This window comes from Rana temporaria, chromosome 3 (assembly GCF_905171775.1).
Source record: "Rana temporaria chromosome 3, aRanTem1.1, whole genome shotgun sequence".
In the NCBI taxonomy this organism is placed as follows: domain Eukaryota; kingdom Metazoa; phylum Chordata; class Amphibia; order Anura; family Ranidae; genus Rana; species Rana temporaria.
This window is the reverse complement of record NC_053491.1, coordinates 304,578,064-304,595,526: the sequence shown is the minus strand read 5'-3', so window position 1 is coordinate 304,595,526 and position 17,463 is coordinate 304,578,064. Positions and strand designations below refer to the sequence as shown.

The 17,463-nt window shown below is 47.1% G+C and overlaps 1 protein-coding gene across 1 annotated transcript in view; it reads right to left on the bottom strand.

Moving 5' to 3' along the window:
- The window catches only part of LOC120932431 (ubiquitin-conjugating enzyme E2 B), a 210,042-nt gene extending 196,752 nt beyond the window's left edge, over nucleotides 1-13,290 (bottom strand). The window contains exon 1 of the mRNA XM_040344783.1: nucleotides 13,066-13,290. Within this exon, the coding sequence (XP_040200717.1) occupies nucleotides 13,066-13,109 (44 nt within the window). The 5' untranslated portion in view covers nucleotides 13,110-13,290. The remainder of the gene's footprint in view (nucleotides 1-13,065) is intronic.
- Nucleotides 13,291-17,463: the final 4,173 nt, after the last annotated feature.

Genomic DNA, 17,463 nt, shown 5'->3' with positions numbered 1-17,463 from the left:
TGTGAGAAAAAAAAAGGAAGCCAATTTTGTTTGGGAGCCACGTCGCAGGGCTGCGCAATTGTCAGTTAAAGCGACGCAGTGCCAAATCGCAAAAGGGGGCCAGGTCTTTTATCTGCATAATGGTCCGGGTCTTAAGTAGTTAAAAATGTATGTAGTTTGCCACCACTGCGCGTTTGTGCGCAATTTTAAAGCATATCGTTTTTGGTATCCATGTACTCGACCAAAGATCATCTTTTTTTTTTCAAACATTTGGGCAATATAGTGTGTTTTAGTGCATTAAAATAAAAAAAAAAAAGTGTGATTTTTTTTCCCCAAAATGCGTTGGTAAAAAAAATGCGCAAATACTGTGTGGGAAAAAAAAATGCAACACCCACTATTTTAATATGTAGGGCCTTTGCTTTAAAAAAAAAAAATATAATATAATGTTTAGGGGTTCAACATACTTTCCTTGCAAAAAAAAAAAACCATAAGCCTCTTGTCCATAAAATGCCAGGACAGTTCAAACCCCCCCCCCCCAAATGACCCCATTTTGAAAAGTGGACACCCCAAGCTATTTGCTGAGGCATGTCGAGTCCATGGAAGATTTTATATTTTGACACAAGTTGCAGGAAAGAGACACATATATATATTTTTTTGCACAACGTTGTCACTAAATGATATATTGCTCAAAAATCCCATGGGCATATGTGGAATTACACCCCAAAATATATTCTGTTACTGCTCCTGAGTACGGCGATACCACATGTAAGACTTTTTGGAAGACTTGCCGCGTATGGGACCCCAAAAAAACCAAGCACCTCCTTCAGGCTAAGGCTGTAAATGTTTGATTTCACTCCTCACTGCCTATCACGGTTTTGGAGGCCATGGAATGCCCAGATTGCACAACCCCCCCCCCCCCCCCAAATGACCCCATTTTAGAAAGTAGACACCCCAAGCTATTTGCTGAGTGGTATGGTGAGTATTTTGCAGATCTCGCTTTTTGTCACAAAGTTTTGAAAATTGAAAAAATATATATTTCCCCCCCCCCCCCTTCTTCATTTTCAAAAACAAATGAGAGCTGTAAAATACTCACCAGTCCTCTGAGCAAATAGCTTGGGGTGTCTCCTTTTCAAAATAGGGTCATTTGGGGGGGGGGGGGGCGGGGTTGTGCCATCTTGGCATTTTTTGGCCTTCGAAACTGTGATAGTGAGAAGTGAAATCAAAAATTTACGCCCTTAGAAATCCTGAAGGCGGTGCTTGGAATTCGGGGCCCAAATGTATTTTGGGGTGCAATTCCACATATAACCATGGCATATGTGAGCAAGGGCTAGGCTCCTAAAAAGTCCCACGCATGTGGTATCCCCATACTCAGGGGAAGCAGCAGAATGTATTTTGGGATGTAATTCCACATATGCCCATGGCATGTTTGAGCAATATATCATTTAGTGACAACTTTGTGCAAAAAAAAAAAAAAAAAAAAAAAAAGTTATATTCCCACAACTTAAAATATTTCATGGATTCAACATTGCTCTCAGCAAATAGCTTGGGTGTCTACTTTCCAAAATGGGGTCATTGGGGGGGGGGGGGGGGTGGTTAGCCTTCAAAACTGTGATAGGTAGTGAGGAGTGAAATCAAAAATTTGCGCCCCCTAGGAAATCCTGAAGGCTAGCCTCTGAAAAAGTCCCACACAGGTGGTATCCCCGTACTCAGAAGCAGCAAAATGTATTTTGGGGTGCAATTCCACATATAACCATGGCATATGTGAGCAATATATAATTTAGTGACAACTTTTTGGATTTTTTTTTTTTTTTTTTTTTTTAAATATTCAATGGGCTCAACATGCCTTTCTGCAATTTCCTTGGGGTGTCTTCTTTCTAATAGGGATGAGCTTCGAGTTCGAATAGAACTCATGTTCAACTCGAACATTGCCTGTTCGCCGAACAGCAAACAATTTGGGGTGTTCACGGCAAATTCGAAAAGCCGTGGAACACCCTGTAAAATTCTATGGGAGAAATCTAAAGTGCTCATTTTAAAGGCTTATATGCAAGTTATTATGATAAAAAGTGGGGACCTGGTTCCTGCCTCAGGGGACATGTATCAATGCAAAAAAAAGTTTTAAAAACGTCATTTTTTTGGGGAGCAGTGATTTTAATAATGCTTAAAGTTAAACAATAAAAGTGAAATATTCCTTTAAATTTCCTACCTGGGGGGGGGGGGGGTGTAAAGTATGCCTGTAAAGTAGCGCTGGTTTTCCCTGTGCTTAGAACTGTCCCTGCACAAAATGTCATTTCTGAAAAAAAAAATTTAAAACGACTCCCCCCCCCCCCCCCAAATAAGAAAATGGTGTGGAGTTCCCCCAAAAATCCATACCAGACCCTTATCCGAGCACACAACCTGTCAGGCTGCAGGAAAAGATGGGGGGGGGGGGGGACTAGAGAGCATCGCGGCAGCCTGACAGGTCTTATGTAACTGAGGACGGGGCCACCTGAAACCCGGGCTTTCCCAGTGACGTGACCCCACACCCCTCTGATGTAACGCAGGTTTCCCGTTGCATCAGAGGGCGTGGGGTCACCCTTCACTGGGAAATCCGGGGTTTCCCCTTGCGTCAGAGGGGGACGGGGTCACATGACTGGTGGCCCCGTCCTCAGTTACATAAGACCATTCAGGCTGTCGCAACGTCATTCCCAGGGTGTCTCCGGTGGAGACAAGATCGCTGCTGTTCCTTGCTGGACATCGTTGGGAGCCTGGAGATCATCCATCGCTGGATACCGACATTGCTGGAGCGGAGATCGAGAGTGGATTACCACCGCTGGAATCTTCTTTTTTTTTTAATAAAAGGACTTATCCCAACTGTGTCTGCTTTTTTTGTTTTTTTTACAATTTTTTACACTTTCTTTATGAAATGGTAGGGGTACAATGTACCCATTATCAATTCACACGGGGGGGGCAGGATCTGGGGGTACCTTTTGTTAAAGGGGTCTTCCAGATTCCGATAAACCCCCTGCCCGCAGACCCCCACAACCACCGGGCAAGGGTTGTGGGGATGAGGCCCTTGTCCCATCAACATGGGACATGGTGCTTTGGGGTCCAGACCCCAAAGCTTCCTCCCCATGTTGAGGGCATGTGGCCTGGTACGGTTCGGGGGGCGCTCTCGCCCCCCCGCCTCTATTCCTACGGCCTGCTAGGTTGCGTGCTCGGATAAGGGTCTGGTATATATTTTGGTCATTTTTTTTTGGTGTGGGGTTCCCCTTAATATCCATACCAGACCTGAAGGGCCTGGTAATTGAATTTGGGGGGACCCCCACACATTATTTATTTTTTCAATCAATGACTTTTCTCTGTATTGTCAGGAACCGATAATTCATTACAGCCGTGAGTACTTTTAAATGACTTTTCCCCCCCCCCTTCAGAAATTACATTTTGTGCAGGCACAGTTCTAAGCACGGGAAACAAGCGCTACTTTACAGGCATACGATACACACTCCCCCAGGTACGAAATTTAAAGGAATATTTCACTTTTATTGTTTCACTTTAAGCATTATTAAAATCACTGCTCCCAAAAAAAAAATAGTTTTTAAAACTTTTTTTGCATTGATACATGTCTCCTGGGGCAGGACCCGGGTCCCCAAACACTTTATGACAATAACTTGCATATAAGCTTTTAAAATTAGCACTTTAGATTTTTCAAGTTCGTGTCCCATAGACTTTAACAGCGTTCAGATGTTCGAACAAATTTATTGCCTGTTCGAATGTTCTGATGCGACCCGAACTGGGGGATGTTCGGCTCATCCCTACTTTCCTAAATGGGGTCATTTGGGGGTGTCTTGTACTGCCCTGACATTTTAGCACCTCAAGAAATGAGATAGGCAGTCATAAACTAAAAGCTGTGTAAATTCCAAAAAAAAAAAAAAAATTCTAGTTTGTAGATGCTATAACTTTTGCGCAAACCAATAAATATATACTTATTGGGGCAGATCCACATAGAAATAGATCAGCGCAGCGTATGCGAGATACGCTACGCCGCTGTAACTTACTTTTTGCTGGTTCGAATCCCCAAAGAATTTGCGCCGTAAGTTACGGCGGCGTAGTGCATCTCAAGCGGCGTAACGGCGCGGAATTCAAATTGGCGATTAGGGGGCGTTTCATTTAAATGAAGCGTGTCCCCACGCCGAACGAACTGAGCATGCGCCGTCCCTAAATTTACCGCCGTGCATTGCGCTAAATGACGTCGCAAGGAACATAGACGTGACTTACGTCCATCCCGATTCACGGATGACTTGCGCAAAAAAAAATTCAAATTAAACGCGGGAACGACGGCCATACTTAACATGGCAAATCTAACTATACGTCGCAAAACACCAGCTTTAACTATACGCCGGAAAAAGCCGACTAGAAACGACGTAAAAGAATGCGACGGCCACGCGTACGTTCGTGGATCGTCGTAAATAGCCAATTTGCATACCCGACGCGGAAAACGATGCGAACTCCACCCAGCGGACGCCGAAGTATTGCATCTAAGATCCGAAGGCGTACTCTGTCTGTGGATCTGCCCCATTGCCTTTTTTTTTTTTTTACAAGACATGTGGCTAAATACATTTTGGCCTAAATGTATGACTAAAATTTAATTTATTCGATTTTTCTTATAACAAAAAGTAGAAAATATATATATATTTTTTTCCAAAATGTACAGTCTTTTTCTGTTTAAATCGCCCAAAAAAAAAAAAAAAAAATTTATTGCAGAGGCGTTCATATACCATCAAAAGAAAGCTCTATTTGTGGGGAAAAAGGACGCAAATTTTGTTTGGGTACAACATTGCATGACCGCACAATTACCAGTTAAAGCAGCGCAGTGCCAAATTGTAAAGACTTCTGGTCTTTAAGCTGACAAATGGTCTGGGGCTGTTAGGCTTACCGGTAACTCTGTTTCTAGGAGTCTTCCAGGACAGCCTCTTGAGACCTTTGGCTCCTCCCTCCGGGACAGGAAACACGTACACCCTTTTCTTTAAAGGGCGGTCCTCCAGGTCTCCTCCTCAGTTAGCCCGAGAAATACCAGAAGATCCTGAAAGACATAATCTACTAACACATCGTTAGATCATCACCACAATACCAGTTCCTAAATAGACACCAGGTGGGAAAAACTCCAGCTGTCCTGGAAGACTCCTAGAAACAGAGTTACCGGTAAGCCTAACTCCGGTTTTTCTCTAGTCGTCTTCCAGGACAGCCTCTTGAGATGAGGAGCAAGAACTTACTCGTTTTTTAGGGTGGGACCACTGCCTGGAGGACCCTTCGTCCGAAGGCCTGATCTTTGTCTGACAGTAGGTCCAATCGGTAATGTCTTGCAAAGGTTGAGTCCAGGCTGCCGCCTTACAGATCTCTTCCGGGGAAGCTCCGGCTCTCTCTGCCCAGGAAACTGCCACTGCCCGGGTAGAATGTGCTTTAACTGTAGGTGGTTCTCTACCCCCTAACTTATATGCCTCCATAATTAAAATCCTAAGCCATCTGGCAATAGAGGACTTTGACGTTCTGTGGCCCTTGCGGGCACCTGAAAAATTAACGAAAAGGGAGTCAAAGCCTAAACTCCTTTGTGAGCCCTAAATAAAATAAAATACTTCTTTTCACGTCCAATAAGGACAGGAATTCCCCCTCATCATCGTCTGAAGAGGAAAACAAGGTTGGCAGGATAATATCCTGAGTCCTATGAAAGGTCGATGCCACTTTTGGCAAGAAACTGGGGTCCGTCCTAAGAACTATCCTGTCGTCAAACACCGTTAGGAAGGGCTCCCTAATAGAAAGGGCCTGAAGGTCGCTAACTCTTCTGGCTGAGGTTATAGCCACTAAAAAGGCTGTTTTTAGAGTAACATGTTTTAGAGAAGACTCCTCCAGTGGTTCAAAAGGCTTGTTAGTAAGAGCCTTCAATACCAGTGACAGATCCCAAGAGGGGCAGGCTCTGATCCTAGTCGGATTAGACCTCGTCAAGCTCTTGAAAAAATTTCTGACAAAACGATCTTGTTGAAGAGGAACATCCAAAAAGATACTTAAGGCAGCCGCCTGTACCTTGAGGGTGCTGACCGATAAGCCTAGGTCCACCCCCGCCTGCAGGAAATCCAGCACCACTGGAATGTCGGAATGGTTCATGCCCTGTAGTACCTTCCGGGAATTAAATTTCTTCCAAATTTTCGAGTAGATCGCCCTAGTTATAGGCTTCCGACACTCCAGGAGGGTCCCAACGACCCTATCTGAAAAGCCACGTGCCTTCAATAGTTGTTCCTCAGAAACCACGCGGTTAGTCTCAGGCTCTTTATTTGAGGATGAAGGAGTGGACCTATGGACAACAGGTCCTCTTTCTCTGGAAGCGTCCAAGGCGGATACAGGGCCAGCCGTTTCAGGCCGCGTGGGCCAGAACGGTGTGACCAAAATTAGGTCTGTCGTTTCTCTGAGGAACTTTTGAACCACCCTGGATATCAGCCGTACTGGGGGAAATGCATATGCCAGGTTGAACTGACAGGGATGGGCAAAGGCATCTATCCCTTTCGCTCTGTCTTGTGGGTGAATGGAGAAGTACGTTGTAGTCTTCCTGTTCCCCTCTGCTGCAAACAGGTCCACCTCTGGTAGTCCCCAGAGAGACACTATCTGACCGACGACCTCTTGGTCTAGAGACCACTCGTCCTGGCACACAGTTCGTCTGCTGAGGAAATCTGCCAGGGTATTTAGAGAACCCTTTAGGTGAACTGCAGAAAGGTGCACCAGATTCTTCTCTGCCCAGGTCAGAATCTGTGTAGCCGTGGCTTGAAGGGTTGGACTCCTTGTTCCTCCCTGCTTGTTTATATATGCTACCGTGGCAGCATTGTCCGTTCTGACTTGTAAATGCTGACCCACTAGGTAGGACTTGAAAACCTGAATGGCTCTCAGAACGGCTAACAGTTCCTTCTGGTTTGATGATCGAAGGATCTCTGAGGATGACCATTGCCCTTGGGTCCAAATTTCTCCCAGGTGGGCTCCCCAACCTTCCTTGCGGGCGTCGGTGGTCAGCACCAGGGCTGCTGGAGGATCCCAGAGAAGGCCCTTCTCTAGGTTCTCTCTGGATCGCCACCACCATAGATCTCTCTTGATGCTCTTTGGGATGGGCATTGAGAGGTCCAATTCCAATGTTTGAGCAGGAGCGCCTGAAGAGGGCGCAAATGGGATCTGGCCCAGGGCACCGCCGGGAAACAGGCCGACATCAGGCCCAAAACTCGCATCACCTCCCTTATGCTGATCTCCTGATTTGTCTGGAGCAGAGCAACAGCTTGATCCAACCTGAGAGCCTTTTCCCGGGGAAGGAAAACCTTTTTCTCTACCGAGGAAATCCTGTATCCCAGATATATTACCTCCTGGGACGGTACTAGCTGCGATTTGTCCTTGTTGACCAGCCATCCCAAGGAACGCAGAAAGGACAAGGCTACCTTCAGGTCGCTCTCTAGCTGAGGACCTGACGGGGCTACAAACAACAGGTCGTCTAGGTATGGAATTATTGTTACTCCCTGGAGTCTCAGGGGTGCCAATGCCTCTGCTAGGACTTTGGTAAATATCCTTGGGGAGGATGAAAGTCCAAAGGGAAGGGCCCTAAATTGGAGATGCTTGGTGACTGAACCCAGCCTCACCGCTAGTCGCAGGAATTTCTGGCATTCCGGGCGAATCGGGATGTGTAAATACGCATCTCTTAGGTCCACAGTGGCCATAAAGCAGTTTGGGAAAATCAGACTGGTCACCGAAAATATCGATTCCATTCTGAAGCGTTTGTACCTGACCCACCTGTTGAGGGGACGCAGGTTTAATATCAGCCTGCACTTCCCTGAGGGCTTTTTCACTACAAAGACGTGTGAATACACCCCCTGACCTTCCTCCTCCCGGGGAACCTCCGTTAGGACCCTCTGGTCTAAGAGGTCTCCCAGAAGAAGGCCTAAGGCCTCCGCTTTTTCCCGATCTCTTGGGAGTTGGGTGACCAAGAATACCGGAGGGGGGAGCAGAGAACTCCAGCCTGTAACCGTTTTTTTTTACGAGATCTTGCACAAACGGACTGGCAGTTGATTCTATCCACTGCGAGAGGAACTCCCCCAATCTTCCTACCACAGGAACCTGAGCGTCACTGGGATTTGTGGGGGAGCCTGAGGAGGGTTAAACAAGATACCTCCTCTTCCACGTCCCTTCTGGCCTGCCCAGTGTTTTTTAGGACGGGAATCTCCCTCTTTCTGGTTTTGCTTAAACCTTTGAAAAAAGCGCTTGTTCCCTTCCTTCTTTCGGGAAAGGCCTTTTTCTTGTCCTGCGTTCTTTCCAATGCTTCTTGGAGACCAGGACCAAACAGATGATCGCCCGAAAAAGGCAAACCACAGAGTTTTAATTTAGACGCGGCGTCCCCGGTCCAGGTCTTCAACCAGACCGACCTTCTGGCTGCTAACGCTGCTGATCTTGCTGCCAGCTTCACCGACTCAAGAAGCATCCGCTAAATAGCCAACCGCCTTCAAGAGCAAGGATTTTAAAATTTGTTGCCTGGAAGTACCGGCTGTGATATGGGCTTGGAGCTGGTTTAGCCAGCACTCCAAGTTTCTGGCTACGCAAGTAGCCGCCAGGGCTGGTTTCATCGCAATAGTAGAAGCATCCCATGCCCTTTTTAGGAGGATATCACCCTGTTTATCCATAGGATCCTTAAGTGACCCTAGGTCATCAAAGGCCAGGTCCGTTCTTTTTGAAACCCTGGCCAAGGGTGCATCCAACTTTGGAACCTTGTTCCAGGGAAGCGTTGCGTCCTCTTCAAAGGGAAATCTTCGTTTCAAATTTCCCGCAAAAAAAGGCCTCTTTTCTGGCTGCTCCCACTCCAACAAGATTGCTTCCACGAGCGACTTGTGAACAGGAAAAACATTGGTCTTTATAGCACTGCCCTGATAAAGCTGGTCGTGCTTAGACAACTGTACCGGTTCCTCTCGGATCTCTAAGGTTTCATAAATGGCTTTAAGCAAGTCTCCTACATCTTTCAGAGACAGCTTGTACCTAGTCCCCCTGGAGGAGTCTTCCTCTAGCTCAGAGCCAGACACAGAGTCTACCTGGGAAGAGGCCTGGGATCGAGTAGACCCTCCTGCTTCTTCCTCCTCTTGCTCGTCCCCTCCAACAGGAGTTGCCAGGGACGGCGCACTAGAGGTCCTATAAACAGGGGACGGCATCTGCACCCGGTCCATCATTCCCCTGAAGGACCTAAAGGTGGATGCCAACTCATCCTTCACGGATGTCAAGACCTTATGACATTCCGCCACAGAGTCATCTTTAACCAAGCTGGAGATGCACTCTGCACATAGAGGCTTTTTCCAGTTGGAACCTAATTTTTCCCCACATACAGCGCACTTTCTCTTAGGGGCCTGGACTGGTGTTTTGTCCTGAGCTTTGATCTGAAAGTAAACACAAACACCACAGCAAGTCCGTTAGAAAATAAAATACCCCCTGACTATACACCACTGTGCTTGTGTCAGTGAAAAAAAAAGAGTGCTGGGGATCCCTCCACCACAGGTTCCCCACCCAGGGAGGGAGAGAAGATCCTGAGATCTATCAGACCTGGTCCCCCAGAGGTAAGCAAGAGTCAGCCTCGCCCCCTTACCTGGGAGACGCCGAAGCCGGTGGACCCGGAGTCTGTAGCCAGCCTCGCTTCCTCCATTAGTCCTGGTGTCCTTGTGCAGCCCGGCTGCCTTGTAACACACCGCTCCGTGTGCCTTCCTTCCACTGCCGCGCCAGGATCGAATGGGACCAACTTTCGACAGCGCCCCTTGATGACGCTGTTCCGGTGACGCACTTCCGCCCTTTGGGACGCATCCGCCCCGCCCCTCAGCGCCGCTCCGGAAGGAGGAAATCTGAAGTGCAGAGCGGCATGGCCAAGCAAGCGTCTCTCGCCGCCATCGCTGCTGTACCGCGCTGGCCTCCACAGAAGCCTAGCGCACACAAGTACTGGGGAAAGTGGGGGGAAATGCCGCCATCAAGGGTTCCCGCTCTCTCTGAGCACCAGACAGCAGTGGAATCGGTGACCTTCTCTTCCCAACAGGAGCAGAGAGGTAACAGGCAGAGAGGGAAATCCAGCATTTTAAAAGTCCCTTAAAACGTGCTCCTTCCCTTCTGGCAGGAAACACAATAACTGAGGAGGAGACCTGGAGGACCGCCCTTTAAAGAAAAGGGTGTACGTGTTTCCTGTCCCGGAGGGAGGAGCCCAAGGTCTCAAGAGGCTGTCCTGGAAGACGACTAGAGAAAAAAAAATTCTGTCACTCAGCAGCCCCCCCCATTTTACTCACCTGAGCCCATTCGTTCCCCCCGCCGGAGACACGCTCTACCTCTCTGGCCAGGGTTCTCGGCTTTTGTTAGGATAGATTAATAGCAGCGCAGCCATTGGCTCCCGCTGCTGTGAATCAAATCCAATGACACGGGCAGGGCCGAGTCCGGCATTCTGTCTATGGCTGCAAATGCTGGATTCAGGAGCACGCCCGCATGGTAACCCCCTGGGAGAGCGCTTCTCCTAGGGAGTTTCCAAATGCCAGGAGGAGCCGCAAGGGCCGCTGGGGACGCCAGAAGACGAAGTTCAGGGCCACTCTGTGCAAAACAAACTGCACAGCGGAGGTAAGTATGACATGTTTGTTATTTAAAACAAAACAAAAAAAAAAAAATAGAAAGTGACAACACTGAAGAAATGTCACTCCATGACCTTAATGTGCTTCTTCCTGAGCCACTCCTTTGTTGCCTTGGTGGTAGGTTCTGGGTCATTGTCAGGCTGGAAGACACATCAACGACCCACCTTCAGTGTGCAACGCGTTTCTGAGCATGCGTAATGTATATGTTGCGCCAGACACGCCATTTTCTCAAGCGCAGGCTCGGAAATGTGTCGCACTCCGGCCACCTGCACACCAAGCCTCGTTCTGCTTTCCTCCACAGTACGGCCGATTTTCTTTTACAGCGGTGACCAGTGGGGATTCCAGTGCTCCGCAGAGACAGGAGCGGGGGAACCTTGACTTTCTACCAATGACATCCCTCAGGATCCTTTACTTACAGACGTGCCTTTTTAGATCTTTCCATTTGTACGATTCCATTAAATCGTTTTTACTCCTACACTTAAAAGCATCTCTCCCCCTTGTTCTATTTTTCAGCCTTGCTGGAATCTGCCTTCTATTCCCATGTGGTGGCAGCTCTTCGTGTATGGACTTTTATTACATTTTATGGACTCTCTATGGACTTCCTATGTATCAATTGGGTTGCAGTAGAATTCTAAGGCCCCTTTCACACGGACTGATAGACTGGTGCTTTCATCTGCGAATTTTACTGCAGCTAGAAGCACACAATGCTTCAATGCACACAATGCTAGGACACCCTTCACACGCTGCGGTTACCTGCGGGTTTTGTGCGAATAGAAAAAAATAGAATTGAATGCGTTTAGCTGCGATGTACCGCAGCTATCGGCAAATAACCATAGGTAATCGCAGTGCACTGTCACCTGCGTTTGGTATGAATGAAGAGCGGAGAAGTCGGAAGACACCCGTAGCTGACTAATAAATTACTTTAAAAACCTGTGTAGTGTGTTTTTTTTTCTTACATTTTCTCTTACTCCAGGTGAATGGGTAGGGGTACGATGTTCCCCAATAATCATTCGCCTAGGGTGGGGGGCTGGGATCTGGGGGCTCCCTTATTAAAGCTCCCCGCCCCAACAACGACCAGGGTTGTCGGGAAGAGGCTCTATCCTCATCAACATGGGGACAGGGCGCCCCCCTGCCCCAAAATGGGGACAGGGCGCCCCCCTGCCCCAAAGCACCTACCCCCCCCCATGTTGAGGGCATGCGGCCTGGTATGGTTAAGGAGGGGGGGCGCTGGCTCATCCCCACCCCCTTTTCTGACCGGCCGGGCTGCGTGCTCAGATAAGGGTCTTGGTATGGATTTTGGGGGGGGGGCACGCCGTTTTTTCGGCGTACGGGGGTTCCCCTTAAAATCCATAGCAGACCCAAGGGCCTGGTGAACTCTTGGAGGAGGAACCCATGCCAGTTTTTTATTTGAAATTTGGCGTGGAGTTCCCCCTCAAGATTCATACCATACACAGTGCTTAGTATTGGCAGGGATTCGAGTCGGATCCCCGTTCAATATCGTGCCGCAGCTAAACGCAACCGCAGCTAATCGCACTGTACAAATGCAGCTGATCGCTGTGCCTGGAGTCTTGAATTCCAGCAGAAAATAAACATGCTTTTAACTGCGGCAGAACAGCCGTTCGTGTAAAAGGGGCCTAAGTGTTTGCACCTTTCACTTGTATAAGCCTTACCTATAGGAAGTGTAAATATCTCCCAAACGTGCACCAAACGTAACATCACTGGTGCATGTGCTCTGAAGGAACGGCCACCAATGCCATTTCTGCAGAGCCCTGTGGCTCCTGTGCGCATCCTCAGCGAACCTGGAAGCAAGACGAGTGAAGAGGAAAGCAGCCTCCAGCTCTGACATCTCAGCGTGGGAGGGCTTTGTTTTATAGTAAGTTTAACATAATGTGCTAGTATGCAATGCATACTAGCACATTATAGCTTTACCTTGCAGGAAAGAAAAAAATAAAGTCCTGCAGTATACAACCGCTTTACTGAGCCCCTGACATAGGTGCTAAAACTCTTTGAAACTGGTCACAAGACTTTCATAAAGGTTGTTTAAAAAGAACTGTACTGCCAAAAGGGTCACAAATGCTGGAACTTCCCCTTGTTACGTCGTGTCCCACTGCTGAAATGGATTTTACAAGTATGAAAAAAAATCCATTATTATAGCCCAGAGACTGTATATTCAACTTCATAGTCTCATACATTGGGCCCGAACAAGCCAATAAAAAGGCAGATCCCCCTTGACAAGTCCATGTGAACAGCCCCATAAAGCAGCTGTAGGCTCCATCTATAGTTTAGTGTAGATGGTGCTGTGAACTCCGACATGAATACTAATCAACACTAGAAGTCGACAATCACCCATTATGGTGTTTACGTGCTGTGTAGCCCTTACCCCCGCTGTCACCGTTAAAGTTTCCTGATGTCTTATAGAGGTGGGGTGGGTAAGCTGGGGGTCACTCACCTCTTGAAGTCCCTCATGAGCCTTCTCCTGGCCGGAGTGGACATGGTCCTGGTTCAAGGCGGACGGAGAAAGAAACAGGGGTGACAGGCTAAGGCAGTTTTCGGGAGCCAAGGCCCGGCTGCCGCTTCTCGCTCTGAAGTCTTGGCACAAACAAGCTGAGATGACGTTTCACAGCGCCCCAAAAAGGGCAGAACAGAGCGTTCCACCGGATCCAACCATTCGTCCCCAAACAGAGGGGTGAACGCATCCGCACGCTCACATCAGAAGTTACTCAGATCATTCCCGTAACGGCAGTACAATGTTATTGAAGCAAACTATGTATTTTAGCAACATGTATTGCTATTGAAACCACGAAAAGAATCACACCCAAACTACGGCCACTCCTGTATTAGGAATGGAATATACCAAGAGTGACAACCGAAAAGTTCCTGGAGAAAGATTGCGTCAGATCATGTGATTTGTGATCTCCAGTCTGTATACAGAGCCTGTTTGGTGTGTGTTAGAGCGTAATATAGGTGTAAACCTGGCAATGCTTGCATCATACAGACAATCTCCATTATTCACAACGTCCTGTTAAAGGTCGGTGCAGCCAGGGCTCAAGTCCTGCGGGAACGTGTGGGAACGGAGTTCCTGCACTTTTTTCACAGCAGGAACGCAGTTCCCTTTGCAGGACTAAAGCAGCCGAGCCACCCGAGCCAATCCTTCACTAAGCAGCGATGCCAAGCTTGACTCACTGTCAGGGGCAGGCGAACCTTATTAATCCTTTATTTTACTGTATATGGATTAATCGGGTAGTGTGCGGGTATTCCGTCACTTCCTCGATGCCGCAATGTGTCCTGGGAGCTTTTGTCATTGTTCCCAGGAGACATTTAGAAAGAACTTGCTTAAAAAAAAACATGCGCTTTAGTAATTATGCATATGAGAGTATCATTTTTTTTTTGGTGGTGGAGTGGATCTTGGGTGGGAGTTCCCACACTTTTTTCCCCAGGACTTGACCCCTGGGTGCAGCCTCAATATAATATCAGTGTTTTACCAGATTTCTGCTACTGAGCAGTAAGTCTAGTAGTGCTCCAGAAAAGTATGGCATGTTAAAGGGGAGGTTCACCCTAAAAACGACTTTCCCTTATTACACTGGCCCCCCACATTACAATACGATTATGCCTATTAGTTTTTTTTTTATGCTGTACATACCTTCGTACAGCTATTCACCCGTGGCTTCCGGGTTGCGAGTCCCGCGGGAGTGGGCGTTCCTAACATGCTGTTGATTGACTATTGACAATAAACGAGCTCCCCCCCGTCGCGTAAGCCGCGTCACGATTGCCGAAAGGAGCCGAACGGCGATGCGCAGGCGCAGTATAGCGCCGACTCGCCGTTCGGCTCCTTTCGCCAATCGTGATGCGGCTTACGCGACGGGGGGGGAGCTCGTTTTTTGTCAAAATGATGAGAGTCAAATCTATGATGATGTGAGCATGCATGTAAAAGAAATCAAACTGCTTCAGTCTCCATCATCTCCAACAGGAAACCCTTTATTAACCACTTCCTTACTGGGCACTTAAACACCCCTCCTGCCCAGACCAATTTTCAGCTTTCAGCGCTCTCACATTTGGAATGATAATCGGTCAGTCATGCAACACTGTACCCAAATGATTTTTTTGTCCTTTTTTTTCATACAGCTTTCTTTTGGTGGTATTTGATCACCTCTGGATTTTTTTTTTTTGCGCTATTAATGAAAAAAGACCGAAAATTTTGAAAGAATATGTTTTTTTCTTAGTTTCTGTGATAACATTTTGCAAATTATAAATTTTTCTTCATAAATTTTGGCCACAATTTATACTGCTACATGTCTTTGATAAAAATAACCCCAAAATTTTGGAAATTATTTGGTCTGTGTGAAGGTTTTAGAGTCTACAAGCTATAGTGCAAATCATAAAAAATAATCACATCTGATCACACCTGATGTACTGAAGGCCTATCTCATTTCTTGAGACCCTAACAAGCCAGGAAAGTACAAATGCCCCCCAAATAACCCCTTTTTAGAAAGTATACATTCCAAGGTATTTAGTAAGAGGCATGGTGAGTTATTTGAAGTTGTAATTTTTTCCCACAATACTTTGCAAAATATTGTCATTGTAATAGCTTATTTCTCTCACATGGCATGTGCATACCACAAATGACACCCCAAAATACATTCTGCTACTCCTCCTGAGTAAAACGATACCCCATGTGTGAGACTTTTTCACTGCCTGGCCACATACGGAGGCCCAACATGCAGGGAGCGCCATCAGGGGTTTTAGGAGCATAAATTGCACATCAAACTAGTTGACTACCTATTACACTTTTGAAGGCCCTGGAACACCAGGAAAATGGAATTACCCACAAAGTGACCCTATTTTGGAAAGCTAACACCCCAACGTATAGTCTATGAGGCATAATGAGTCTTTTTAACGGTTTATTTTTTTCCAGCAGTTTTTGGAAAATGTGGAAAAAAATGAAAACGCATTTTTTTTACACAATGTTGTCCGTTTATAAGATATTTCCAACACATAGCATTTAGATAGCAAAAATGAACCCCAAAATACATTCTGCTACTCCTCCTGAGTACAACGATACCACATGTGTGAGACTTCTACACAGCCTGACCACATACAGAGATCCAACATACATAGCATGCACATACCAAGAATAACACCCCAAAATACATTATGCTGAGCAAAGCGTAAACAAAATATTACCTGTGGTAATAGTAGCGCAGTTCTACACAGCAGGATAGCACTGGTCCAGGCAGCAGGCAGGGACTTGGTCAGCAACGGCATACACAATTGTCCAGGCAGGGATACTGTCCCGTCAGGGTTAGTGCAGGCAGACATATTGTCAGCAGTGCCAAAAATATTGGTCCTGGTAGTAGGCAGGTCCATGTCGTGTGGTCAGTTCATGCAACAGGCAGAGGCATGATGGCATAGGTCCTACAGGCAGCAGGCAGAAGTAGGGCCTAGTTCAGGACAGAATGGGGACAGGGGTAGAGGCTTCTCCCACCCAAATCTCTTTGAAGCCTCCGAGTCTCCAGACCCTAATCTAGGATGAGAAAACAAAAAAAATTGTTTTCTTCATCCAGAAAAACTTTTCTGGAGCCCCTCACATATGTGAGACCCCTGTGTTGAATCCCAGTAGTCCAGTAGCAGGGTACAACATCAGTCCATGAGGCAGGCAAAAGGCATGGTCAAACAGTCCAAGGTCAGTTCCAGATCAGGCAGAGGCATTACAGAATCGTTAGGCAGAAGAGTGGTCGAAAAACAGTCCAGGGTCAGTTCCAGATCAGGCAGAGGTATTACAAAATCATTAGGCAGAAGAGTGGTCGAAAAACAGTCCAGGGTCAATTCCAGATCAGGCAGAGGTATTACAAAATTGTTAGGCAGAAGCTTGGTCGAATAACAAGCCGGGGTCAGTTACAAAGCAGGCAGTGGCATAAGGGGTGTGAAGGTGTGTGAAGGCAGGAACGAAGGATTACGTTTACCATACTTCACTAATAATTTAGTGAAGTATGGTAACGGCGAAAACAGCCAACTACACAGAGGCCTGGTTGGGAAGGACACTCGGCACAATGATAAACTGTGTCTCGTCTGACTCCTTCACTGGCACACACCTTACATTTTTTTTACCTCATCGGCCTGATGCTGTGGGAGGGACTTTATCTGGGTAGTGACGGAGAGTCGACTTAGAACATCTGATCGGATGTTTTGGGGTAGGTCATTCTGGAATATCAGGCCAGTGGTGATTTCCTCCTGGTAGCCAAGGAAGGGTAGAGGGTTTTGGGTGGACTTGCGGGAAAATAATATAGGAGTTGTATACGGCCAAATTAAAAAAATAAATTGCTACTTTTTTGTACCAATGGTACCCGGAAAGGTATGGTTCCAACATTTGGTCGTTAAAGTCGACTCCCCCCATGAACGAATTGTATTCCCAGATGCATGTGGGCTTTTGGGTGGTGGTGCCACGCCTTCTGCGGGTTTCCACAAAGGAATTGTTGTGGATGAAAGACAACATATACACATCTCTTCTGTCCTTCCACTTCACTGCCAGAACCTTCTTGTTGTGCAGACTTGCTGATTCCCCTTTTCTCAGCTTCTTATTCACAAAGCTTTGAGGAAAGCCTTTCCGGTTCTTTCTTACCGTGCCACATGCTGGGGTCTGCTTCCGGTGAAGGTTGTGGAACAGGGGAAGAGAGGTGTAAAAGTTGTCTATGTACAAGTGGTAGCCTTTATCCAGTAGGGGGTTGATGAGTTGCCAAACAACTTTTCCACTTGATCCCAAGTAGTCTGGGCAATTGGGGGGATGCAGCTGGGTGTCCTTCCCTTCGTAGACTAAGAAGGAATACAGGTACCCTGTGGCTCGTTCACATAG